The 27,965-nt window shown below is 38.7% G+C and overlaps 1 protein-coding gene across 3 annotated transcripts; it reads right to left on the reverse strand.

Annotated features, from left to right (window-relative positions):
• Positions 1-1,175: 1,175 nt before the first annotated feature.
• LOC118420755 (choline transporter-like protein 4) lies at positions 1,176-27,904 on the reverse strand. Of its 3 annotated transcripts, none has more exons than XM_035827724.1 (25): positions 27,731-27,904; positions 17,875-17,923; positions 14,967-15,040; positions 14,595-14,673; positions 13,960-14,041; positions 13,320-13,454; positions 12,560-12,629; positions 12,085-12,217; positions 11,868-11,910; positions 11,456-11,496; positions 11,013-11,063; positions 10,589-10,650; positions 10,187-10,318; positions 9,803-9,902; positions 9,314-9,406; positions 8,415-8,517; positions 8,100-8,167; positions 7,501-7,686; positions 6,719-6,847; positions 6,275-6,344; positions 6,074-6,147; positions 4,840-4,910; positions 3,403-3,491; positions 2,933-3,017; positions 1,176-2,463 (listed from the first exon to the last, which is right to left on the reverse strand). In XM_035827724.1, exons 1-25 carry the CDS (start codon positions 27,765-27,767, stop codon positions 2,330-2,332), a joined length of 2,190 nt encoding a protein of 729 aa, XP_035683617.1. In that variant the 5' UTR covers positions 27,768-27,904; the 3' UTR covers positions 1,176-2,329. The 3 variants fall into 3 exon arrangements, with proteins under 3 accessions (XP_035683617.1, XP_035683616.1, XP_035683618.1); XM_035827723.1 differs by lacking the exon at positions 4,840-4,910 and adding an exon at positions 5,461-5,531; XM_035827725.1 differs by lacking the exons at positions 4,840-4,910; positions 13,320-13,454 and adding exons at positions 5,461-5,531; positions 13,512-13,637.
• Between the last annotated feature and the right edge of the window lie 61 nt (positions 27,905-27,965).

The raw sequence follows: 27,965 nt of genomic DNA on the forward strand, positions 1-27,965 counted from the left end.
AGGGTATGTAATGATTTTTTGGGGGGAGGGGGGGGGGTGAGGCAATACTTTCCTTTTGCACATGTAGATATACAAAGTGCCTTAAACTGGTAAGCTCTAAAGCACATGATAGAGATTTTTAATGGCAGATTTAATGAAAAAAAGAAAAGACACATGTACACTGTCAACTTTATTGTGCATTGGAAACTTTACAGACAATGGTGGTTATCCTTCAAATCATCAACAAAGCTGTGCTTCCATTACAATACTCACTAGGGTGCTGTGCCTCTGAAAGTAGGTATCTGTCTCCATCTTGTACATCTTCTTAAATAGAATTGTTCCCTGTAGAAAGTGTATAAATCTATGGGTATGTGTTACAAAGATGTAACAGTTCACAATTCTGATAAGAGCTCCTTGGAAATTTGAATCATAGAATACTGAACTGGAAAGCATTACTTGGACGTGGTTGAGACACAACACCCTAAAACTACAAAATAGTAATTTTCCTTCCTATAAGACTTACACAATCTTCTAGTGCAGTAAAGATTTTAGAAAACAGAAAAATAAGTGCTATGTAAGTGCATGCAAGATTTGGCAAAATTCTGGTGGATCCAATCGAACAAGTTCTGTCAGATCACGATTATGTACAACAAACAGATTAGTCTTGGTGCAATATTTACAAACAAGCTTCAATCCAGATTAAACAGTTCGCATGCCAACACAGAAAACACTGGGTGGAATGTGAAAGGTACTGGCTATCTGTGAGACCATCCCTATTATACCATTATCAAGTTTTAATTGTTACTTTCCGTCTATATTTTCCTTCATCACTGGAATCATACAGAAAATATAGTTCAATGAAAAGTGGGACGGACACTGAATAAAAATCATGATTTGACTGACTCTTTTCCCCACCAAAAATACAGCTCCTTATGCATGTATTGCAGCTGCTTGCAAGAAACAGTAGAAAAACCACCTTCTTGACGACAAAAACTTTGGCAATAAAAACCTGAAGGCACTCTTTTCAAAGACAACAGACTCAAGTTCATTCTGACATTGTGCACACAGAGTAAATTTCAATTCATTGTTGGATGACAAAAATAATATTTCCACGAGTTTATGGAATAATCTTGGAAATTGAAATCAGCTTGTCATTCTCTTAATACTTAAGGTCCCACTGATAGACAAGAGGTATAGTTTATTTGTTTAGGCAACATTAAGGTGGAGTTTTCCCCTAAAATGATTAGGAATGTTTTGCTGTTAGTTTTGGTGTGTGATTTGGTTTCAACAACTCTAAATTACATGTACATTGCAACATGAAAATCTATTCAATTTTTCTACTTGGCCTATCCATACAATGTTTCAGTCCCTGTCATTTGCTGAATCATCAAATGCCACCCCTACCCTTCATTTGGAACACTCCGTTGTCAATAGTGATCCGGATGCAACCATTGTCAAATAGGGGAGGTTAGGTAATCAGCTGAGGGGCCAGTCTCATCAAACTCAAATCTCTTACACATCATTTTAGCATTTCAGAAAAAGCAGAACATTCATCAAAAACTTTCCTAATTTTACAAACTAAGTAATGCTAGGCAGAAGCATTTATAAGCAATAATTGCAAACAAGCAGCTAGGACGGTTCTTGTAAGGCATTTCACAAGCCACATAGAGGACTTGGTACAATCATGAAGTATGTACAATAAAACCACTTTGTGTACCTTGTATAAGGAGAGAATATCTTTAAAATCATTCTAGCATTAAAGCTAAACAAACTCCAAAACCTACCAGTGTTTCTACCATTTCCTAATAATGTGTGGTGACTTCCTACAAAGTTCCTCACTTGGCTACATCTCTTTCTAATAATGTAGAAGCAAAGTTCTGTATCAAACTTCTCAACAAAAATACCTGCCAGCAAATGTGGCAAACACTTTGACGCCCAGTCCTTTCTTTCTCTACATTATAAAACCAGTTATGTGACAGTAATACTTTCTTGTACAAAACATATTTTTCCATTTTACACTTTCTTTTCCTCTTTTCTTGACTTATCACAGAATGTTAAGTTTCCAACATTGCATCACAGAAATCTTTCCATCTTTTCTGCCCACAAGATTTACACGGAAAATTCAAGTTCTAAATGTTTGAGATTTGTTCCCATAGAAAAAGCTCAATGTCCCAATCTTTGTAATCTACCCTGTTCATAGCAGATTGAACTCCAGATTATTTTGATTCCTATAGAAAAAGCTTATAATAACATGATTTTTTAGTTTTTTTTAATGAATCTTTAAGAGTTGTGTTGATGAGTGTCTGCAGTACTACTTGGGTACCACCCAACCGCGTCTCCTCCATGGTACCTAGCAGCACCCGCAGCATCCCTTCTTCTCTTTCTCTCCCTCCTTCCTGTTCTTCTTACCCAGGATGCTCATCAGTTCCTTGGACATGTAGTACGGCTTCTCCGGCGAGCCGTCGTTACGTTCCAGGTCTTCCACTGCGCGGGAAATGAAAACTTTTATTCTTCAGTACAGCGTTTATACTATCATTTTCTAAGTTGGCTGAACTTTAAGATACGAAGGCTGAAATAAATGATTTGGTCTTTTCTGTTCTTTTCTATGGTGCAATACATCCACCAATTGCTGAATAGTATGCATGTCTAATGCATCATAATTAAGGCAACTGATACTTTTCATCAGCTTTGAAGGTTTTAAATTCAAGAATGGAAAAACACCTGTACAGCTACCTCTTACAATATCATTTCTGACATATCCTATACAATGTATCATAAACTTCTTTATTTCTTTCTGTTTGTTTAATATTGTTGCAAAATAAATGATCGCTACAATACTTCCTACAGGAGGTCAATCATTGAATGTATATCATTTCATTATGTATCTACGAGACATAATATGACAGTCTAGCATAACTTCTCCCTTCATGCTGATTGATTGTGATTTCCTTACAGAAGCAGAGGAAGAGCGTGTCCACTGCCATGTTGTACACACTGAAGAAACAGGCAGCCACCATGTAGGCACCGATCACCACAACCTGGGGAGGGGAGGGGGGCACAGGGTACATCACTGACATGGAACTGTAACAATGATCATCACTTCTCCAGTCTTCAGACAAGGGCCAATACATGTGTATCATGATATCAATAAAGGCTACAAATAAATGTCATACAACATATTCAACTTTCAAAGACAAAATCACACAAAACATACCAGAAGTCTATGAAAGAATAGCGAGGGAAACAGTATCCTTGGCTCACATTTGACTATTTATCAAGAGTAACACGTAAAAGAAAAACATTCTACAATATCTACTATTTTGTCAACACTGTGAATAAACTTTAGAAAGAAAAGAAAGGTTCTGGAACAGTTTTTCAGATTTGGAATCTAAAACAACATAGAAATGACTACATGATACTCACGATGATGGGGACCATGTAGTACTTGAGGTTGGGCACATATTCAGCTGCGAAGACGATCTTTCCAGTGAAGAAGTAGAACGACAATGTACCTACAGGAGAGGAGGGAACGGTTTTGTCACTCTCACAATCAGAGAAGACTGGCAAAGAGGGGAAAGTTTCTCTATACAAGTTGTTTACCCTTCAAATTTAAATTGTGTAAAATTCTGAATTTGCTAAAAGAATTACACAAATAACTGCAGTTTTTCCATTGTTTTATGTTAGGTTCTTCAGAACAAATAGAAATGGAAGATATTCATCACAGTGTCCATAAGGGAAGTACTACTCCAAATGTCTATAATAGACAGCCAATTGCATAGTTTCTACTGTCTTAAGAACACCCATAACATGTAGTACTGTTATAAAAAACTTAGCTGTGATTTTGGACAGTAAACAGCATAACTCTGACTAGAGAGCCTTTACAGAATGGTAGCAACATTTTAGTCAGCACTATCCTGACATGTACTACATAAAAATGAGCTTAATATCAAATAAAAAAAAAATTAAAAATAAGTATCCATACTATAGATAGATCGAATTTGCATCTTGTCTACTACAGAATGGTTCTGCAAATTGCCGGTTGTAAAATTGTTAATATATTTATATATGATGGTTGTTGATGATATGAATGATGTGTATCTGGGATGATGTTTGTGGAAGTTTGTTGTTTCAGCAACAATACAACAATACAACATAAAACACACAACAAAACAAACCAAGACACACTTTAGAATGTATGTTTCATACTCAAGCCTTACTTCACTCCTTTGTTACTTGCAATAAGCGCTACCAAATGTGACTAAGTACAGAAATAAAAGAGATCATAGAAAAGACAGTTACTGCGTTTTTTTGTGTTAGTGACAGTCTTACCAAAAAGGACAACAACTATCATCTTCGCCAAGAACAGGAGGAAGTCAGCCACACTACTGACTATAGCCACCCTGGGTGGAAGTATAAAGTCACATACATAGTGTGCACAGAGCTAGACAGGGTGAGATTCACTGCAAACCCACACGTGAGCCTCAGGAAATGGGACACATTTTACCAAAAGGGAGATTTGAGTTATAAACATGTTTCTCCATGTGTCACGATTTTCAATTTTCATATTTCAGCCAATATGATTAATTCAAATGATTTCAAACCACAAAAGTTGGGATCATGACAACATTAACAAAAATAAAATTTCTTTTAAGTTTTAAAACTGAGAATAGGACTCAGCCAATATTCTTCAGGCTCTAGTAAAATTGAGTGCCTTTTTCTGAGGAAGGGTATGGAGAGCGTGTGTTAGTAGTGTGTTAGTTAGTTAGTGCGTTAGAAGAACCCGACACCACAGCAAACAGTGCAAGCACACGTGACCAAGGCCAGCGGTTACTAGGCACAGCCTTGTGAGTTGTTACAAACCAATAATCCCAGTGACCACCAGCTTGCCGAGGAACATTAGGAAAACTGTGACACTGGTAACAGCAGCCACCCTGTGGTTACAACAGGCAGTGTTAAGGTGCGACTTGCTTCTTCCATCTTTGCTAGGACACCACAGTGCTTGCTGACAGTCTTTGCTAGCCACACCAGTTCATAAACATCCTTGAAGAACAAAATCAGCTCCTTCAAGTTGCCCACAGATTTATGATCAAGAAATATTTTCTGCGGCATGTTTAGGGACAAAAATGTGCTTTACAAAGACTTGGAGTGGCTAGCACCTTCTATCAAGTGCACAGTGACTGTACCAGTAGTAGAGAGCATCACCAGTTGCGTGATTGCATGCTGTTCAGCCACCTACCAGTTGTTGTAGTGTTAAACACCTGCTGTTGGTAAGAATGCTGGGTTATGGACATGCCAACCACTGAGTGAGTCACAAAGTGTATGTAGACTGTTGAAATGACATGAGACAGTAGATGAGAGCATGTTGGGTGTGGTACAAGGTTGTAGTGAGTTGGATGGGATGATGTGTCTGATGGAAGCTAAGCTTGAGGTGAGGATGTAGCGGAGGTTCTAGCTACGCCTAGCCCAGAGGGGCCTACTGACCGATGGCTCCTGTCACCACCAGTTTGGAGAGCAAGAAGAGGAAGTTTGTGACACTGGTGACGGCAGCGACCCTGATGGAGAGGTGCAACAGGAAGGTGGTCATCAGCATGTGGCATAATGTCCTTACATGTACATCACAACATCAGTACAACATAGCATGTGGCATTATGTCCACAAATCACAACATCAGTACAACATGGTATATGATTGAAGAATCAACACATCATACAGTATACAACATTGAAGTATTATTACCAATAACAGTGCATAATATATCAAATATGCTGTTAAAATAATGCATTGAATTTTGTTATAATTGTATGTAGCAGATGACATTGAAATTATATACTTTTCAAAATAGATAACACCATGTAGTAAACTGTAATAAATGATATTGTACAATTCAATCACAGGTTTTATATTTTAATATGTCAGTCGATAACCATTTTGGGTCATTTGCCAAATTTTCACTATGCACTTCTATTACAATTTAACTCTAGACTTACTCAAACAATAATGTAGTTCTTGAAGTCAATGAATGAACCATTATAACAAGCTCCTATCATAACTACCAGTCCCACCACATCCCCAGTGTGTTTAAAGCTCCACTTACCTCAGGATGTTCCTCATGATGAGGAAGAAGGCTTTCTTAGCAGACACACAGAAGTTCTTGCCATAGATCGCAATCTAATCAACAAGAAAGGAAAAGTCAAAACAGTTAGTATAAAAATGCCAGATGTACATCATATTACAAAATTTCCTGTAAAACCATTCACGTGACTTAACAGCCCGACAAAGAAATAAAAGATGATACCATGATGTAGGCATTCTTGTTCAGGAACTTCAGCAGTTTTTCCAGGCACCAGAAACAGCACTTCAGACACCTAAATATACACCAAGATCAATGGTTAGAAAATAGGTACTTCTGTGAATGACACATCCTATGAAATAATCATTATTCATAAGCCTTACAAACTTAACTATTGAATCAGAACATATCTACCATACATATGATGTAGAAATGAACATTCTACCAGTTCCCCTGATAGTTTAAAAATATTTGGGCAAATGGTAGAAGCTAACTGACATTACTAAAACCATACAGTTTGATTGACCTGTTATTACAGCATCCAGCATATGTTCGATAACTTTTTTTGCTCAGCTTCTGGTTAATGGAAAGAGACAGGTTTTCTATACCTAAGGACTTTTTCTATTCCTAAAGACATTTATTCAATAATACATCAAACCCATTGCATACTTGAGGAGGAACTTGGCTGCCCTGTTCTCGCTGTCCTTGAGCTTGTGATCGATGTACTCCAGCATCACACGGATGATCTGCACCACAGCAATGATGAAGGAGCCGAACGCCAGGGAACCCAGATGGTACCTACAGGACATGAGTAGAGAGCAATACATGTATGTTAGGATCTTGGATGGGTAAAAATTAAAGGTTTAAATTCAGCCCCCAAACTAGTCTCTACAGACTAACTACACTGACTATAGGGAGAATACTGTAAATAAATTTAAGTTTGCAGGGATTTAATTTTGCGGTAGCAGGAAAAATGACTTTTCACTGCAGTCTAATACCATTATAGAAAAATGTTTGCGGTGGTTTTAAGTTTGCGGTGAAGTGGTCGCCGCAAAAACCGAGAACATTAATCCACCGCAAACATTTCTGCATTTAAAGTATATGCCAGGGGGTTATGGTTTCATTGGCCGATGCAGTTACTAACTTTGTCTATAATGCATGAGTGCAGATATTGCAAGTTCCAGGCTTACATGTGATAAAGGGAACATTTGGCACTTTGTAGAATTGCATGCTGCAAATAAAAGTATATGTGGCAACAAGAAACTGTTGTAAACACGTACAAGTATGTGATAAAAGCATAACACAATTTCTGACTTTCCATGTAAACTACTAAGATTTCATGTAGATTACTAAGTTTCCTACTAGGACCTTGCCATAAGACATCAATTTGCCAACAGATCTGAAGTTTCATTATCAATGTTTTGTGCAGAGGAAGACACATGAAAACCCACCTGAGGGAGCGTCCGAAGGAGGCAGTGAGAGGGAAGGTGGGGATGTCCTTGGGTTTGGTGAAGGCCCAGTAGTAGGAGGCAAAGGCTCCCGCCAGAGTGCACTGTCCCAGTGCCACGATGAAGTTCATAACCCAGAACAGCCCAAACAGGTTAAAGATCTGCAGGTAGAACAAGTTCTGGTAGTACCTGAGAATAGAGGGGAAAATGTCAGTGAAACATTCAAGGCACATTTATTTCACACATAGAATGATAAGTCATTCAACAACAAATCCTATGTTGAGTATGCATAAACACTGTACACAGAAATTGGCTTATTGGTTTTTTAAACTCTCACATTTTAGCCTTTATTTGCATGACAGTGTACATGCTGTTAATATATGTTCAACTTTGTGAATGATGAAAAATTACTCTGGTGGAAACATTTCCTTTGTGTATTTAGAAAGACACAAAATAGTTTAGATGCAGTTACAAGGATAAGTCATGACTGTTCTGTTTTGTTATCAATACAATCATTGAGTCATTCCTCTTCTATCAAAATATAGTGAGTATAAATACATTTTGTAGTTATCCGAATAACTTTTAAAATATGCATGACTTACAGGCTGGTGGCCCCATACTTCACAAAAGCACACTGGACACTGTCCGACACAGCATTTGTGTCAAATGTCTGCAAAAAAAAGAGAGAATAGACGTTAACAATCAAGATACAGATTGACACCAATCAAGAAAGCCAAAGTCAAAATAACAAAGTCAACTGTTTCCGTAACCATACAAGTACACTGTCAACTTGGATACATTATGAGCTTCTTTAGACATCCATTAAGGAAACCTTAATCAAAGTTCAACATCTCTTTGCTGAATCTTGCAACTCTTTGTTGAACATGCTTTAGTGAACTTCTTCAGAGTTAACTCACAGTCGGAGTGCAGGACTGTCCAGTCATGTTGCTGGCAGTAGAGGTGTTGGTAGTGTTGTAGTCCTGTACCTCATACTGGGCCTGGCCTGAAGATGCCAGGAAGCTGTTCACCAGTCAAGGGGTAAACTTGTTACAGTAGCATGAAACTGATCATACCAAAACACAAATTGTTTACAGGGACTTGTACCATGGACAGGGGAATGTCCCTGTAGCTCAACTGACAGTCCCTGGTTCTAATTCTTCCTTTCTTTCTTTCTTTATTGATGATGAAACAACTCATTACACGGGTCAGCCTAGGCAGCCTTGGACTGGTAGCGGCAGACCCACAGAATACAGATGAACATACACAGAATTCATTACAATAATTAGTTCTGAACTGTGAGACCCATGTTCAATCCTGAGTCAGTTGGGACTACACCTGTCTCTCTGAAGGGATATGCCTCAAGCACATAAAAAGGGGAAGGGCTAACAACCCTTACCTGTAAGACTGTACTGCTACTGAAACAGCTAGGAAACTTGCGGCCCTACATGTATGTGCCACTAGGCACTGCATGGGTTCAACTGACTGTATTATGAGTACTGTAAATGCGGAAATGTTTGTGGTGGTTTAATGTTTGCGGTTTTTGCGGTGGGTGCTTCACCGCGAACTTAAAACTACCGCGAACATTTTTCCAATGGCATTAAGAGACTACAGTGCATAGTGCTACCGCGAATTTAAAACCACGGCGAAAAAGTCCTCTTTCCCGCTACCGGAAATTAAATCCCCGCAAACTTAAATGCATTTACAGTAATCCATTACTCTCTCTTACCATTCCAAATACCCTTTTTCTTTAACTTAACATCCTTAAATTTTCCAAAACTAGTTTAGTACAAAGTCATAGAATGTATGGCAAGGATACAGAGCCACAGCTCCCCAGTAGGCAAACAGGATGAGCTGCAGGATCCAGGGGATGAGGGGGAAGAACAGGGTCGACATGATGTTGGAAACAGCCCTGCAACATCAGAACAACATTCATGTTAGACTGGCAAGATAATCAGGTAACAAAATTAATTTACTGGAGTTAAAAAGTCATTTTGGATGATGAAATGGCTACCGATACATGTACATGTTAAGTATCATCATTTTGTTTTGGATGGGAACATCTGTTTTTTTTTCAATATGAATTTTCTTTGAAAAAAGGCAAACTCATTTAATGAATAGTCATAACTAGGCATACAGCCTGGAAGCAGGACTAAATGTCACAACATGAATTCTGTGATGAAATCATTGCCCTTACAACCTGTACATGTGCCTTGCTGTGAATACAGTAACAATACTTCAGTTAAAACCATGTTAACAACAATAAACCATGGTGGAAAGCCAGCCTAAAGGTGCATGCTTGGCCCACCTGCTGGACTCCTTGATGAGGGCGATGGCGATGCGGATGCGGTTCCTGAGGAAGATGAGGATGAGCAGGATGATGAGCAGGATGACTGACAGGGCGATGCCTGGAGATGGGGAAATGGAAACATGTTGTAAGCGCCATCAATGTCATCCCTTGTATAGTCACTGCACATGTGACTGTGCCTAAATCTCAGGTAATACAGTAGAAGGATTTGAGATTCCGTGCAATCAACAGAAGTGTGCAGCAATCCACTGTGCAAGTAATTGGCTTCTACTGTATGTTACTTTGGCTTGTTGAGGAACTCCTCACTGCTGAATGCAGTACTCACCAATGCCCAGCCATGTGTCCTGTAGATTTGTGTAGGTGCTGAGTAAGTGTAGTACTTACCAATGCCCAGCCATGTGTCCTGTAGTTTTGTGTAGGTGCTGAGGTTGGTTGTGAAGCCGACATCGTAGATGGATGAATCTGCTCCTGACACATTCTCCAGGGCCACATACTGGGTGTAGCAGTAGTAGATACCTGAGGAAACAAGAAGAGTTTCAAACTAGGGGCCCATTATTGATCTTAACGTTTGTTGTAACAGATACCCACCCACAAAATATCAAGTTTCTCGACTTCTGCTGTTCACAGACAAACGCACCAAAAACATATCCTTCTTGGCCAAGGTAAATGTTACTAGTACACAGAAAGTTAACACTACCTCGGAGTAAAAGACTGTTTTTACATCTTCATAGACGATTTTCTATGACCTGTCATTAATCTAAAATTCAACTGACAAAGAAAACTTACCAAAGATGTTCAGGACAATCACAGCGAAGATGGTGAACCACACCATGACTCCAGCAATCCAGCTGTGGAACAAGGGGATGTTAAATACACAATTTCAAATCAACATCTTTGTATAACACATTACGTAGGAAAAGGATTCTTCCTAGCATAGTAAACAAAACCATTTTTATTGATCAATTGAATGTGCTGTCAAGACTCAGGCTTACAAATACATCTATACTAATGAAATGTGAAATCCTTAACATTCTTCCTACTGCCTAACGGTAAACCCCATAACCAATAGAGAATTGGTAGCCAAATGACTACAGTACTATAGTGTGTTAAAGGTTAACAGAGAAACATACACTATAGCAGTCTTAACATTATTTTCAAATACCCAGAATGATTCTTTCCTAGATATGACAAAAATGCTCCCTGCACTTACCGCATGATGACAATGTAGATGAAGGAGACAACCATTGCAGCACCCAGCCCACTGCAAATTAGAAATAACAATGATTAAAGCAGCACATATACTGTTGCAGTCCAGAGCTTCTCCCCATACTACAGCATATTGTTTTGAATAGCTGCCATACATGTATCAGCATATCAAACAAAGTAAAATATTTTGCTTTAATTTGCTTTATTGTTGTTAGAGATGTACATGCAACTAAGGCTTTGCTAGCAATACAGCTAGTATTTAGATTGACATTATGTATAAATCTGCCTTCTTATAGGTGGTGCTTTTGAAAGTACAATGTTCACATACATATATCTAGTTTCAATCAATTGGTTTTAGAAATTATTTTGTGACGGTGTAGATTCACCAGTTTAACTGTTTGACATTTCAAAATAAGAAAATAGTGTAACTGCTAAAACAGAACTTACCCAAGGATGAGATACCAAGAGGACACCATGTCTGTGAATATCTGAAATGTATACAAGTCATCTTAAATGATAACTTATGTGTGACATGTATACAATGCAGCTTGCACACTATTTCTGCAGTAATAGTTTGTGATATTTGATCACTTGTATGTACATGCACATAATGTACTATCCATGCTCTAACTTAAGTACAAAATGCATCTGATATTTCCCAAGCTACTTACAGTACACCATATAGCAATTACTCAAGCAACTGGATATGACTTTGGAAATCATATCCAGTTGCTTGAGTAATTGCTTTTGGCATATCTTATTACCTGAATGTCTAACCTTCATCGACGTACATGTACTTAAGAGTACACATCCAACAATATAACTAAGAAAACAGAGTATAACCAAGATTGTAACAAACCTCCTGGACAACTTCCTGTGCACTGAGGATCAAAGCCAAGGCCCTGGAAAGAAAAGAAAAGCACAAATGTCATCATCATGATTTCCCCAATGTTCTATGATACAACTCGATAAGGATACAGCTATGAAACAATGATAATTATTGATATACAAAGTTCTACACACCAGAATGACGTAGAAAAGTACATTTTCTAATTAAAATATCCAGCAGTACTTACGCTGTTCCAGCCGAGATTTTACTGTTGGTGACGTTGTTCCCAGCACTGTCCACCAGTGGGATGTCGTCAGCGCTGGTGGTCAGCACTGTCGTCGCAATGGTCTCAACCAGGGAGGGGATGCAACGTCCTCCATCTGGGTAAACAGAATGATTTGGTCAAATCTCAGCAAAGTATACAAAATCTTCATATAAAGGTTGAAGAAAGGTACCACCAATATAAAAGAGAAAAAAAAGGACACTAACGACAATGATTACTTTGGAAGCAAAACGTTTGTAAACATTTGTGAAAGTATGACTGAGAACCAGTTGTTTATTGGAATGAAGAAAATTGCAACAAATTCTATTCAAAACATGGTGGCGTTACTTAGTGTACTAATGTGATAAAAATGGGGAATCATATATTTGATACCAGACTCTTAGTACAATTGCATAAACCAACTAGATTTACAGCACATTGCTAGCCTAGAGCTACTTACAGGCCTTGCTTGGCACAGTGTAAGCTGCACACTTCTGGTCCTTCACATATTGTTCGATTTGGGCAGCAGTCTGTGGGTGGAAACGGTGAGGAAAAAATGCAGACCATTTAGACAAACAAAAGCAGTGGATTTCCATGCTTCCTTGTTGGTTCCTTTCTCCATGTGGTTTCAAATATCTCCAATGTTTCTTGAACATGCTCAATTTTATCTAATACTACAGCAACTTTGGAAGTGTGCATTAGCATGATATATAAGAGAAAATCTTGACAAATTACTCTACCCGTAACTTTCCTTGCTATCATGCATCTTATCTTCATGTGGTGAGCAATAATGAAAATGAAGTACAAAATACAACACACATACACACACAAACATATTAAAACTTCAATGTTTATAATACAGATAAAAAACACTGTAACAAAAAAAAGAAGAAATAAGTGAACAAAACAAAGACATAACACTTCTATCACACATATAGCACAAGAAGGCAAATAAAAAGTGATGTGAACAATATAAACTAAATGAAGACATGACACGGTGGGTTACACAGTCTGTATAACTTTTCTAATGTCAAGCTGTGATAGAAGCATGGTGAAACAAAACAACAATGTGAAAAAGAAAGTAAAATGCTGATGTGCTGTTAAACATAATGCTGATAATCATATGGAGTGGGATGACATGACATGCAGGCAGCCTCCACCAGACATCACTACTACAAAACAAAACAAAAACAGGACGATGTTAGTTCTTCTGGACTTACCAACCCGGCCCCGCTGCCAACATTCACGCCTTCTACGCAGATAAATTTGGACCAGTCAGGCTCCTGTCCCAGCCCCATCTTGGCTGTCTCTATGGCGTATGCCCAGTATTCAGTGGGACAAGTCGCCACACAGACCTATGTATGTGCGACAAGAGGAGGGTTAGCGGTATTGCAAGGTTTGTTCTCACTCACCGCGCCAGTGATGTTGACGTCATTGGTGCAGATGAACTTATCATAGTCAGCCTGGCCGCCTGCTGTCATCTTTACCAGCTCTACAGCAAATGCCCAGTACTCTGTGGGACAAGCTGCCACACAAACCTACAGCACAAGAATCATTAATATATAGAGAGAACACCATGGTGCACAGTGTTTTTTGATCCTGACATACTACAGTAACTATTTTCTGTGTGAGAGAACATATCCTAGACAGGCAAATCTGCAACTTTTTGATATAGAAAAGGCTTAGTACATTTCATTGAACCACAAAAATTATTTCTTGGCAGATTTAGAATAGGAGGGTTGAAAAGAAATTTACAGCTGGTAAAAGCCTTTAAGAGATTTCACTGTGAACGAGGAACAATTTGCCCATCCATGAATACAGTTCTGGAATGAGGAGGGCCGTTTGGATACTCAGATCTACCTGTGGTGTGGGGCAACCATCCAGGACACTGGCAAACCCTGCACAGTCCAGCAGGTTGAAGAAGTGCAGGTTTGGCTTGCTCCTGCAGTAGAAAGATGACAAAGAATAAAGTCACTTTAGATTATTCATTCAACATATCAAGTTGTTACTTCTGTTCATCCTAGCATGGCTTTTTGTGCAAGATGCATGATGTATGCTTTTAATATTATTTCATTGTTCTCTTTTATTTCCAAGCTCTACCTGTCTTTCTTTATTTCACTGTTACCTAATTAACAATATTGTTTTGAACTTTGGTGAACAAAAATAAATCTCATAAATGTAATAGACAGGGCCATCTAGACAATCTTAGAAACTACAAACTGTATACATGTATTTCTAAACTATAAGGTTTGAACTCCAATCACAATGATGGAATTAAGAGTAATAAAAAGGCTTTTAAGTGCCATTTTATATGTACAAATAAAATAAATACAGCAGTTTGTGAAAAATATATGGATTGCTTCTGCTTCTTCTATTGTATTACAACATCACATCTGCAGAGTAAATCATTAGGGGGAAAGAATTCTGTTCTTTCATCTGTGCAAGACTCAATTATCTGTTGCCATTGGGGATAAGTCAACACAATCAGTGCTTACGCATAGTTCCCATTGCCACAGAGGTTTCCCTGGGAGTCGGTAGGGTACAGCAATAGCTTGGGATCTCCATGGACCCACGCTGAAAAAAACACACAAAAACTCTATTAGTTAGAAAATCTCACAATAGAGACGATAAATTTCACATGGTATCAAGCATCATTCCTTAATTTGGACTATTATACACAATTTCTTTGAGTCTGAAATGAACTAACTGTAAACTTACACGCACACTTTAAGTTGTTTATCATCTATAGGAAAATAGATTCTAATAGAGATATATAATTTGAGATTTTATATCATGATAGGTTTATTTCAGCTGCATGTACATAATGGTCCTGGCAAATGAGCAGAAAACATGGTCTTCTGCCTTACCTAGAATGCCAACGGCCAGGAATCCAGCAATGAAAATAATAAACAGGAGACAGCAGATGATATCTGTACAGCTCCTGCAATAAAGAGACATTACCTCATCAGTACTATTCATCAGTTTCTACAGTCCTATGAATATCCATTTGCACACTTGTAAATGCAATCAGATTTTTAGTTTGACACAACTTAATTTTAAACCCAGGTACTAGTAGCGCAGTATGCAACCTGAAATTTTGCTGTTGGAACACTGCTTTTCCCCATCTACATGCACAAGTTTTTGCATCTATTCCTTCATAAGATAAAACAAAAGAAGTTACATGCACTGGAAGAAAAGATAATGGATAAGTAGCTGATATGAAGAAAGTAATAACTTGGAAGTGGGGCAGCCTGAAATGTTGATGGTGCAACCTGGCTTTTTGATTCAGGTTGTTGCCTTGGGCAACCTGGCTAAAAAAAGTATTTTGAGCAAAATTTCAAACTTGAAAAGATTTTTCTGTAATGTTTGACCTTTCAATTCAGTATGCTATATAAATATAATAATGTGTACATAATTCATCAATACACAATCCGGGTCTTCTTCTGCTCTATTTTTAGATGAAGCTATGAGTGTAATATCATGATAGAAATCATTTCCCTCCCTGTGAGAGATACAGACTTTCATGCTGTGCAAGTCAAGGGCGTGCTTTCTTTTCTATTTTCATGATTTTGTTATCATGCATAATTAATGCAGCTGTAATTCAAGTATCATTATTGACTAAGACAAATGTAAACTTGTGCTAAGCCTTTTATTGTAATAGGAATCATATAGTTATTTGACTGAGGATTCCGATGAATATGGACAATCTGTTGTTATGTTACTGTAATCTGTAACAGTTATAATATATGATTGTTGTTTATTCCCAGCTCACTTGTGCTAAAAGCTACATATAAAGGCCCTCTCTGGCCCCCTTCCTTCCATCCCTGGACATCTTTATCTTAGTTGATGAAATGTTCAACCATTCAGTTCCAAACGAACTTCATCATGATGTCATCAGTGCTACAAAACTATGACAAAATGAAGTTGTTTGAAATTTTCCCCTCAAAATGCAGGACACAGCATTTGGGAAGGTTATGAAGTTTCTCCCTAGATTCCACATGACTTCATCCAACGATTCCTCATGCTTTGCTTTGCCAAAATAAGAGGACAAAGATTTAGAGTCCTGCTATATTAATATTGTGCTCTTACATATATGAATCAAATCTTGTCTGTACATGCTCAGCATGGCTAACAGTGGTATTTCTTGATTAGTCTGAAAGGCTGCCTGTTTTCCCTATACAGCAACTGACTCAGCTCACAGACATGTTACACATTCAGAATACTCTACCATATGTCAGGCTTATGGTGGTGAAGTACTTTGATGTTCATTTTCCTTTCACTTTCAGTATTAAAGCATTTGTGTCAATTTGAAACGCTTACCAATATGCTAATAACAATAATCAGAACAACTCTTATTGCTTGGAAAACAATCCTGACCATTTCTGAATAGGTCATATTATGACTGTGAGAAAACATTTTCTTGCTTGTCAGTAAAATTAATTTTGGGTGTAACTGCCCGAAGCTAATCAATTTACATTCCAAATGAAGGTACATAATACATATTGCTCTTGGCAAGCAATTAAAAATCTTGACATACTTGACACCTGACCACAAATTCAATTTTCAATTGTCTCGTATGCTGAAAATTTTCTTGCCGGTCAGTAAACTTTGTGTGTAATTGACCAAGGCTAATCAGGACAATTTTCTTGGTTATTTATATCATACAGACATTCCAGATGAAGCTACACAATACATATTGCTCTCGGCAAGCAATCAAAAATCTCAGATATACTTTACACTTGACCACATTTGTCTTGTATGCTGAAATACATTTTACTAGAAGGCTAGATAATGCAGTGTTAAGAACAAAAATTGTGGGAGTAATCAAAAACAAGAAATCTTGAAAATGAATTGAAAAATGAATTACATGTAGTTCATTATGAAAAATGAATTACATGTAGTTCATTATACAAAGGTACAGTTGCTGCTCTATTGGTTTGGCAACCAGCAACATTTGACCTAAATCACTAAGTCGGACTAAGATAACAGAATTGTAGTAGATTTGTTCCCAAAAGACTAGCAAAATCTAATAGTCTGACCACATCTTAGTGCTCGAACTTACAAACGTCTATAATGCAGAAGTCTAATCATATTAAGTAAGGGGGGATCGATTCCATTAGAAATGGACAGATGTTGGCGGTCGCAGTGTAGAGCGAGGGTCTCGGGATCGGAAACAGGGTTATGGTAGTTCACAGCACAGAGAAAAACTGGCCATGGAGTACATGTATCTATATGCAGCAGATGAGCTAGCGATTAACCAAATGATTAAGGGAGTGGAAATGCATTTTTTTTTTCATAAAAAGGGTGTCAATCACATGAATAGAACACTTCAGATATGGACTGTTATACCAAATTCTGCCAGCATGTTGTAGCATATGGTTTTAACTTTATGAAGCTATGGGACAGTCCATTATGGCAAACATTATATCTTACTTTCCCTTCCATTGATCATTTTGTGCATGTAGAACTACAAGGTATATCTCTCCTTCTCACTTTTAATTTTGACACATTTGATAATGTTTGATTTCCTGTCTACAATGTACATGTAACAATGTAGCTGTGTTCTTTACAACAGACTCCAGGAAGAAAAGTGTTAAATTCATTATATGGAGATCTGATTAAAACAAAGAAAGAAAGAAACAAACATTTTCAACCCCACATACTTAAACTGTTTAAAGATACACATTATCACTACACTGTGCATTAGTACAGCTCTGTAAAACCTGATTACTGAGCTTGCTGCTGCAGCTCTTGTTAACCTTATTGTTGACTCACCTGTTTTCAATGGGACCTTTGAACTCAGGATCAAACTTTGCCGGATCACCTGCAGAAAAAGAAGAACCAACATAAGTGCATGCTTTTCCACACAAGAGCGCACAAGGATGAACTTCAGAACAAACACACCTGCCATTTGTTTTTCTTTAATACTTTATAGTTGTTAACATTCAATGCAGCGCAATCCACTTACACCTACATCATATGACATTTATCATTTTTATGTATAAAACTCAGTACAAGGACCAGTGCAGGTTAGGTGCAGGTAGAAATACCTGCATTGCTCCAATTTTACCTGCACTAACCTGCATATGCAGGTGGTATTTTGAGCCCTGGTTTCCCATTCTAATGTACACACATTTACCATGCTGACATTCTTTGGCCAACTCGATTGAAATGTGTATGGCTAAGTCTTGGCTTGGGAATTGTAATTGTCTATCAGTATCACGGAAGTCTCTTTTTATGTGTGCAGAATGAAATGACCTGAAAGGGGCAGTCTGCCAGCTATTGGGTAATTGTAACCTGCCAGAAGTTATCCCAATACTTTACACAAATCATTGTGACATATAAGTTGTAAGAAGGATATTTGGGCAGGACAGAAATGATGATACACCAATACTCAGTCTCCAATAACACACATCTTACTTCTTCAGAATATATTTTTCCCTCTACAAGACTCATTGGGACTCAGACTAACATTAAAGACTATGATCAGACCAACAAGGAAGTTGTTTTAAATAAGTGCTAACATTTACCACCATTGATTTTGCATTTTGTATTTACACATTTCTATGCGATCTGACATATTCAATTAAAGAATGGATTTTTTGTCTTTCGCCGCGCTTCCGCGGCGAAAGGCAATCAGACTGATATTAGATTGCTGTCCGTCTGTCCGTCCGTCCGTCCGGGTCGACCATGCCATACCGTGCTAGCGAGATATTCTACCCTGCAGATTCGATGGTATTGCCAAAGGCCATGCAAGTACTAGTATGTATGACATACGTATCGGCCTGCCATGAATGTGCTGCTTGGTTTATGCATGGCTTATTAGCAGGAATAAAGGACCTGCAATGTGCCCTGCACAACGTATTTGTAGACGTCTATTCAACCAAAGACCTCCGCGATTCAACTTGTACTATATCTGCAAGGTAAAGAGAAAACATTTAAGGTATCTTTGCGTACGTGTATTCGATGGATATCAGTCACACTTCGTTTCTCTTAGTGAACGCGGCGCGTACGAAAGGGTCCAAACGTTGTGGTGTCTTTCCTCCCAGTAGGTAGGGGTAGGTCGGACCTTACGATTAGGCGGTCAAGAAACACTGGGCAAGTTCCAAGGACGTTATCGTCCTTGGCAAGTTCAGAGCATAACAACGTTACAATGCCAGCAGTTGAAGGAAATCTTCATCTCACAATCTGTCACTACCACACGGCAATATTGCAATGTAATTGTGGAATATAGCGTTTTTCGTGTGCGTAGAAATGTAAAAGAAATTTTCTTTGACACGGGTGGGCGCAAAGCATCATGGGGCAGCAAAGAAAGTAGATAGCGGGGAACCCCCTACAGCTGTAGGATCAACCAATCAGAGGTGCGTATTGCGATCACGTGCACGTCTTAGCTAGCTGCAAGCGTAAAAAATCCTGGAATTGGGCGGGCAGTCTTCAATCCCAGTGTCAAAGATATTTCCACGGCTTGCGGAGCTAGCGGCAATGCGAAAAAAATCCTCGGCTTGCGCTGAGGAACTGGGCGGGCAGTCTTCAGTCCCAATGCCTTCGACTGGACAGCGGCAAGCACGTCGCTAGCTCGTGAAACACACAATGACGTAATTGCTGTTTGTTTTACTAGGGGTGAAACCGTCATTTCACCATGTTTCACTCTTTTGTCACGTAGGTGCAATATTTGCTTTCACCCTTCCATATTTACATGGGAACAATGCGAATCCGGGTGACACATTTTCACCGTGTTTCACCAACATTCACCCATTATGTGCCATTTTCACCGTACGCCGTGTGGTAATGATCAAGGAGGTTAAAAAGAGATGGTAGTTGCAATGGAAAGAGATCCTAAAATCTTCCTAAACTTCAACCTACACAAGAACAGCATCGGCTGTCCCGACATAGTCAGGAGAAAAGCAAGGTAAGGGGTGGACACAATAAACTATACAGCAAAATATGACTTTTAGCAAGGAGGTTAACCTCGTTGCTTTTAGTCCTTCTTTAACCTCCTTGCTTTTAGTCTTCAGATGCGCCATATGCATGACGGGTAAAATGTTGATTTGTACCTGTTTTTACAGATTTCATGTTTTTAAGAAACTGACAAATGTCGTAAGTGTTGTCCAAAATTTAACATTATTTGGCGGATATCCACAGTATTTGTTGTAGCATTCTAAAGCTATGAAAACTTCATAACTAAATAAAATGATAACATGCTCTTGGCCACAAAAGAAGTGACCAACAGTAATTATATTGTCTGGCTATGTTACATTTGCTATTTGACCTGGAGTCCAAATTTCTGGAGAATCATTATTTGTTTGATTGTTTGGAGGTTTGGTTGTTGAACCTCATATTTAAAACAAGGAGAGTTTTCGGTTTTTACAGTGAGTAGGTTAGTTCCAGTGCCACAAAGCCTGTGTCTACATCGAACATGTGTCTAGTTGTAACATATTTTGATTACCCCACAACTCGCTCATTTTTGCATCCCCTTTCCTTACAGAGAGAGCATTAAGCAGGTAGCTAAGCTGTTGGTGCAGATCCATGCCTTGGACCACGCCCTGCAGGTCGCCAGAGAACACAGCCTCAAGGATCTCAAACAGATGGTTGTCGGGCGGTAGCACATGGTTACCACACAGGATACTATACATCCTTCAGAAACTTGGGAACATGGGCTTTCAAAAAACTTACCACCTGTAGCTTTTACACTGGTCAGCTTGTGGTCATCTCATATGGTAAAGGATATCTAGTCCATTGTATAGTAAGTCCTTTCATGAACTAGTGATATTGAGTAGCACAAACTTAGATGGGGGAGGGGAGGACCAGGTCGGATCAAAGAAATCTCCAATTGTTTCCATCTCATGTGAACTGGGTTGACAGACATGATGTAAGATTTTGGTGTAGAAATGGCCATTGTAACAAACCTATAATTACCGGTATGTAATTTTAGTACGCCTTATTCTTATAAAGGATTCATACCTTCTGTAACATCTGGAGTCTGTACATGTTCATAGTGTGTACTGGTGCAGTCTCTCTGCTAGCAGGTAGTGAAGAAATACAGTCAGAATATGATGTCCTTTCCACTTTTACATTGTACAACTCAAGTGATGGCTATCATGAGGAAATATCTGCCTTTGATCAACATTCATTGAACGGAAAAAAAGCATCCATCCTGAATCTTAGCACATTCTAATCGTGTTTGGTGAAGACTGGTGACAGTGTATAGATTGACTTGAGTAGGGAACTGTGAGCATTGTACATACAGGAAAGATGTGAAAGCTATATACAATGTATCTACTGAGTTTTGTGGAGGTCTACTGTCAAAAGAGTCAAATAAAACTTGATTTTTTTTTTGCATACAAAAATCGTTACCGACTGAATTTGTCAGTTATTCTATTTATGAATCTCCTAAAGGCACAGCATCAAGTTCTCTGACGAGGTCTTTTTTAACCTCCTTGGTGTTATTAAACAGCCGTCGGGGTCTCGCTGGCGGCGTCTCGCGTCCTCCCCAGCCATGTGGAAATTTTGGAAGGTCGGTGACCGGAGAGAGCTCGCCCGGAACGTCGCATGTATAGACAACTACTTTTGTATAGTTGCATATGTTGGAACAAATAGCAATTTATTACAGGCCTGCGATAACAAAACCTACTAGTATATTGTTTTCGTTGGCGTCCATGGGCGCCACCATTTTGTCCCAAGGGAGTGTCGCATGTTGGGAAGGGGTGTCGCGATTTTGATGTGTTATTACGATGTTACAATTTTAGGACCATATATCCGTGCACAAAATAAAGCGCTTATATACCGACGCTTTCGATCAGTCCTCTGATCCTTCTCAAGTTGAAATGACCCAGAGCCTAAGTCACGATGTGGAGAATTACCTCTATGAAATCCAGAATTGTGCAGAGATCTGACGTGGGCTGGGAGGCGGTTGCATGTGGAAAATTGCTTACTACTCGAAATTTCAAGGGATCTTCGTGGAAGAAACTTCAACAAAAGTGTATCCCTCTTTGATATATGTAAAATACACTGACTAATATTTTATCTAATTGATTTCAAATGAGAAGATTCCAAGCTACCCCGATGGAGTGAGTTTGTGGCCCATAACCACTGACGTAATGAATCAAAATCTCAATAATTTTGCTTTCCGAAAAGAAATGAAACGTTCCTTTCAACATACCACAATGAAACTGCATTTGCATTTTGAAACTCATTAAGTACAATTTTATTAACAGACACAAACCTGACAAAAATCAGTAAACTGGATGCTGCACCAATTAGAAAATGAACACATTATATCAGCAGGCATCTATACGTTTAAGGGCTTACTGGTGCAATAAATTACGAGAACAAATTGAATAAACTTTGTACGTCAACGTACAGAACAAGTGTTGTTCACATGAACATAGGACTTTATAACACCAGTGGTAATCAGATACTCCACTAATTCCTTAGTAGCGAAATGGACAATTGTTTTGAGTATCGCCCCTTCAAAAGTTTGCACAGACCATCAAGTCCGGACCTGCACCTGATCCTTTGTACCTGTACCTGAATTTTCTGTTCCAGTACCCACCCCTAGTTCATACCATTGAAACTGTTCTGAAACTCATCTGGTAAAAGTTTTACCTACACAATATAAGTAAGCGAAAGACCAGCTTTTTTTAAAAGCTCTTGTTTTACCTCTATTCAACCTTGATATTCATCTTTGGCCTAAGCCCTTTCTGAAGGGTTGCAACAATAATGTCACAAAAAAGTCAGACTCTTTGATGGGAAACATTTCTTTTATTTGGAGACTTTGGGGCCAAGACATGTACAGTGACGAATGGTTATTTGTCTGCTGGAGAGTTCCGTCTTGCTGAATTATTAATATGTTGTCAGGCAACCATGTCAAAACACCATTAAGGAAGGGTAGAGAAAATTGAGGACACTTGTCAGACGTCAGCATAAGATTTATGTGACCTTGGGCTTGTATTTCCCTTAGTCGGACCATGATGTTTTTGTAAACAAACATGTCCCAATGTTCCAAACACTATTGTCTAAAGACAAGGAAGTAAGTTTTGGTGATTTGATTTGGTGACTTGAAAAGGTGTTTCATCCTTGATCCTATTTGGTGTTTGTTGCCATAGAAATTAATAGTTAGTAACGGTTCGTTACAGAAACTTCAGGTCCAGGATCAGGATTAGAGGATCAGGTCTCCGTCTGGACCTGAACCTGGACGTAATTGTTTGTGAAAACATGTGAATGGGCGATACTCAAAACAAATTTGTCCAATTTTCTACAAAGGCATCTATTTGGCAGAGTATCTGACTCACACTGGCGTATCAAAATCCTGTCTTCACGTAAACTTTGTAACTGCTTGACTGCAGAAACTTTGTAGAAATGACTATAAACTCTACTCTTCTTCACTGTTGTTATTTCTTGAGCCGGTAAGTGCCCAAATGTGTAAAAACCTGCCGATATAACCTAGTCATTTTCTACTCGGTCAAATTCTGGTCCGCCTATTTTTTTCAGGTCCTATTTTTTCGGACCTGTCTGATAAGAAAAAAAAGCACAACAGGTACATGGTCCTGTATCAATATATATTTTAGACAGCTACATTTTTGTGTACACCTGACCTTACTGACACCTGAGCGTAAGGAGAGGTGGTGTGATGTGACGACCCACGCCACTCCCTAAATACGGTAACCAAAATAGTAGTCACAATAATGCCCGGGGACAAAGCAGCCGACGGGGGCAACCCCGCCTTTGTTTTCGTAAATAGATCACCATCGCCATGTCCAGTGACGACAGCGCCCTTTGTCCGACAAGATCGGGTTTCGCGGTTATTCAACCCTGTTCAATGTGCGGCACCAAGCACACAGTGGCACTGCACATACGTTGACTTCCATCTTTCTTTTGCCATGAATTGTCACAATATACTCAAGCTCCAGCCACACTACTGAGTATCAAGCAAGCATCTTTGTTGGTATTGTGGACAGTTTTATTTACATAAAGCAGAAGGCATAAAAATTACACTATGATAAGGTGGCAAAAGCTACATATAACAAATTGCATTCATATTAATAGATACATGTACATGTATACTCACAGATACCCAAGAAAACAACTCTGCATGGAGACAGTCCTTATCTGATTCTGAAGATAACATGTTTGCTAGTATATCTCTCACTAATTCAAAACAAACAGTCCTTGTTTGGGGTTACATGGCACATACTGACACACCAGGTGTATGTTTACACATGTCTGATGGTTGGATACAATTCCAAACAACTAAAGGGACAATAAAAATATTGAAAGTTGACTGACTTGATGTTGTCATTTCAAGATAAAATCACATTTCACAAAGTCACCTGTATCTGACCTGGTACTCACTGTCTGGGCCAAAATACAACATGCATGATTATGCAGACTAACTTGCAACTAAAATTGGGCATGGTATTTTTGAGGACACTTGCACCTAACTCAAAAAGTTATCCCAATATTTACCAATGTCTAATAATAGATCTGACGTGGAAGTGACTGTTTAATATTGGAAAAAAAATTATTTGACTGGTTATTCAACATGGGTTGTGTGTCTGAACTACCATGGTTACATACCCTGAAGGCAAATTACATGTCCACAAATCTGGGTTTCAGACTAATATCATTCTGTCTATCAACTAAACAACATAAAATCCACACTGTTTTGGACCTGTCAATGATCGTTTGGATAATTACTGGACCTTTTAGTTCAGCTTTCTCATTATGGCTGCCTGGAAGTGCAACAACAGGTGGATAATCATATCAACTGGGGATGTAATTGCATTTTGTTGCTACAATTTTGAATACCAGACACCCAGCAAGGTGTAGGTGTTGTTCTTTGAACATAGCTTACCACCTGGCACTAATGCATTATTATTGGGTATATACTATATGTGCTGATACATGTTTGTTGGAACTGAAAGTGTTTGGTATAAACTTCCGATCTTGTTTGATGATGCAGGAGTGACAATACCATCTAGTCATTGTCATTGTCTCAATAATTAAAAACAATACTTGTTGAATGAAGTTTTCTAGTTAGTTAGATAGAGACTCTGGATACAATCTAGTTCAGCTGACTAGCCTGCATAACTGGTGAGAAAGACAGAGTTAAGCTGCCATGACAGTATCCAGGCGACCAGGTAGGCATGACACTATCTAGTGTTGGGTCGGAAATATTTGGAAATACAAAATCGAAAACAGGAGAACAGCCAGAGTATGTCGATACACATGCTTTTTAAAAGATATCATATCCCCTTTTCCTGATTTGTCTGTTTGTATTGCTATTTGTACATGGTAAACTGCCACATGGAGTAACACACCAGGTTTGTACTTTAGAGTACAAGCTGCAAACTAGTATCTGGCCAGATTTACTATCCACTCAATGGCACTTATCATGAGATGGTCCCCTTCTCTTTTCCGTAAGTGTGCTGGGTTATATAACTTGTGCGGGGTGTGGCTTTCTTTAAACACAAGACCCACTTAACCTATCAGAGGGCCTTATTCTCCAATCGAGTACTAGTACTACTACTAGTAGTAATGCTCACCTACACCATCAAGTGAAGATTTTAGGTGTTAAGTTCCTTTCCCGAGGACATAACAGTGGGACCTGTCAGACGTTCAAACTCAGTAGTCCTACTCCACAAGTGCATTATGTCAAAAAAGGACTCAACTTCAGATCATAAGAATTAAGATTGGAAATAACACATGTACATGCTGTACCTAAATGTTATACTGGAAGTAAAAGAGGGCCTTTACTTCTATTCTATTTCTTTATTCTGGCCACATACGTGTGACTAAGGGTTGCATTACCACAAGTTAACCTTGAATAAAAACATGACTCAGTCAGTGTCATACCCAAACACATTTGGCATTGTGACATCATCTTAAAGTATGACAATTTGGTTGTAACATAGGTTGTATTTAAGAGAAAAAAATGACACTGCCTATACATACTTTTATCTATTTCTTCAGAAAAAGTGAAATGATGCAAAAGTTTTACAATTTTTTGCTGCTTCTGTGCCAACATATTATGTTAATTAGGATTAGGTTATGACCCTTGACCTAAGAAAAGTATCAATTTTTTTCTGACCAATTCATAATGATATTTTGGCTTTGTTCAGGGAGACCACAACAGAATTATCAAAACTTTGGCAAAAGCCAAAAGTTTGCAGGGAAAATATGGAAAACATAAAAACCGCACACCCTTGATTATTTGATAGTTGGATTTTAACTTTTTTTAAAGATTCAGAAATGATATACGCAGCTATTTCTGTTCTGTTTAATGAAGCTAGAATAATGATAGGTATTAGGTGTGTGTGTTCTAATTGTATGAAAACTATAAATAGACTATTTGCGTACATCCACACCTATGTGGGTATCACGACGACTCTGACAATAATGAATCATCCAACTCAGCCCCGCTAATCTCGGTCCAACACCCTGGTCAACTTGGTCTTTGAAATGTTCTTCTTTCTGTGTGCATATTTCTAAATAAAGCTTGGTCAAAGCTTGCCTAAACCAACACATTTAGGCATTTTGAGACACGGGAGCTATAAATTATAATATGGCTGGGTACCACTACCAGGCTAGCTGAGTTAACCTGTGTTGTGCCAAGTTGACCAGGGCAGTTGGTCATGCACATATCGTCATATGTATCTTCCAGCCCATTAATTTCACAACCATGTTATGAGCTCTGGACTGGTCAATTGTGGTGAGCACTGACACTGCCCATGTACAACCACACTTTTTGTGAAGTCTGCTTTGAATTTTTTAGCCTAAATTCCAAAATATGCTTAACAACAATCAATTCGTATTCAAAAATTAAAACTGTCACCGTGCACAGAATTTAAGAGCATGCAAACTTGAATAAAAATTTCGTCATCAGTACTACAACAAGGTAACCCATTTTATCAGCTAAGAGGTAGTTATAATCTCCATATCAGCAATGAGGTTATAACCTCCTTGGTATCAGTTTACATATCTAATTGTTTCAAGGAGTGTAAACACAATGTTTCTCGGTACAGGGCGTCACCCGAAAACTGTCAACAAGGAAGTAGACATATGTTTACTCATACGTCATACTATAAATAACACACTTAAGACAACTGAAATTTCTACCGGTTGTTGAATTCATTCTTGTGCTCAAAATGTAAGAATTTTCTCCAAATGTAATTTAGAGAGTCTACGATACATCACAACGTGCTATAAGTCGTAGAAACTGACGTTAAGGTAGAAATAACACTGCCGGAACACCTGTCACGACGCACGTAGTGCGCCTGGCACACCTTGACGCGGCAACAACAGGTGACAATAGGGGGAACAGTACCGGTGGAACAAGGCTCTGCAAACAAGTCAATAAAGTGGGAGTACTTCATCATTTTCTCATTAACGGAATTTTCAGAACCAGTGGAGGTGTTTTGCAAAAGATGAAGTGTTAGAGATAGCAGGAAATCGTGGCGCAAGTCCCGTTACAAAGATGAACTGCACCACTGAGCTGTATATAATTTCCGTGCCCTGGAAAAGGACGCCCGACAAACACTTGAGTCTTGCCGCCCCAAGGATCGCGCCCTCTCCCTAAGCTTACGTCATCTTCTGCGCCATTTTCCTGCAAAAAACAAGCAACTTGGCTTACCGTATTTCTTCTCCTCCCCCTCGTTGTCTTTCCCCATGCTTGTGGTGTGAAATAGCAGCACAATCGGAGAAATTCAGGGACGAAAACACCTTGTCCCTGTCGCTAGTTTCGAAGCACCGCTTCCAAGTAGCACAAACCGGAAATTACAGTCACGTGATCCAAATAAGGGTGACGCACTTCCTTCAATCGGACAGGTCCATTATTCCAAACCATACAGGGGTGTCTCTATCAGTCT

This window comes from Branchiostoma floridae, chromosome 8, assembly GCF_000003815.2.
Source record: "Branchiostoma floridae strain S238N-H82 chromosome 8, Bfl_VNyyK, whole genome shotgun sequence".
Classification (NCBI taxonomy): Eukaryota; Metazoa; Chordata; class Leptocardii; order Amphioxiformes; family Branchiostomatidae; genus Branchiostoma; species Branchiostoma floridae.

What these genes read in the sequence shown, in the direction of transcription:
- LOC118420755 (XM_035827724.1), bottom strand. Translation starts at nt 27,767, where the DNA reads ATGGGGAAAGACAACGAGGGGGAGGAGAAGAAATACG. An exon ending in GATTGTCCTGAACATCTTTG is followed by an intron (nt 10,319 to 10,588) that starts GTAAGTTTTCTT and finishes TTGTTTCCTCAG; the next exon opens with GTATCTACTACTGCTACACC. An exon ending in CTCATCAAGGAGTCCAGCAG is followed by an intron (nt 9,407 to 9,802) that starts GTGGGCCAAGCA and finishes CTGATGTTGCAG; the next exon opens with GGCTGTTTCCAACATCATGT.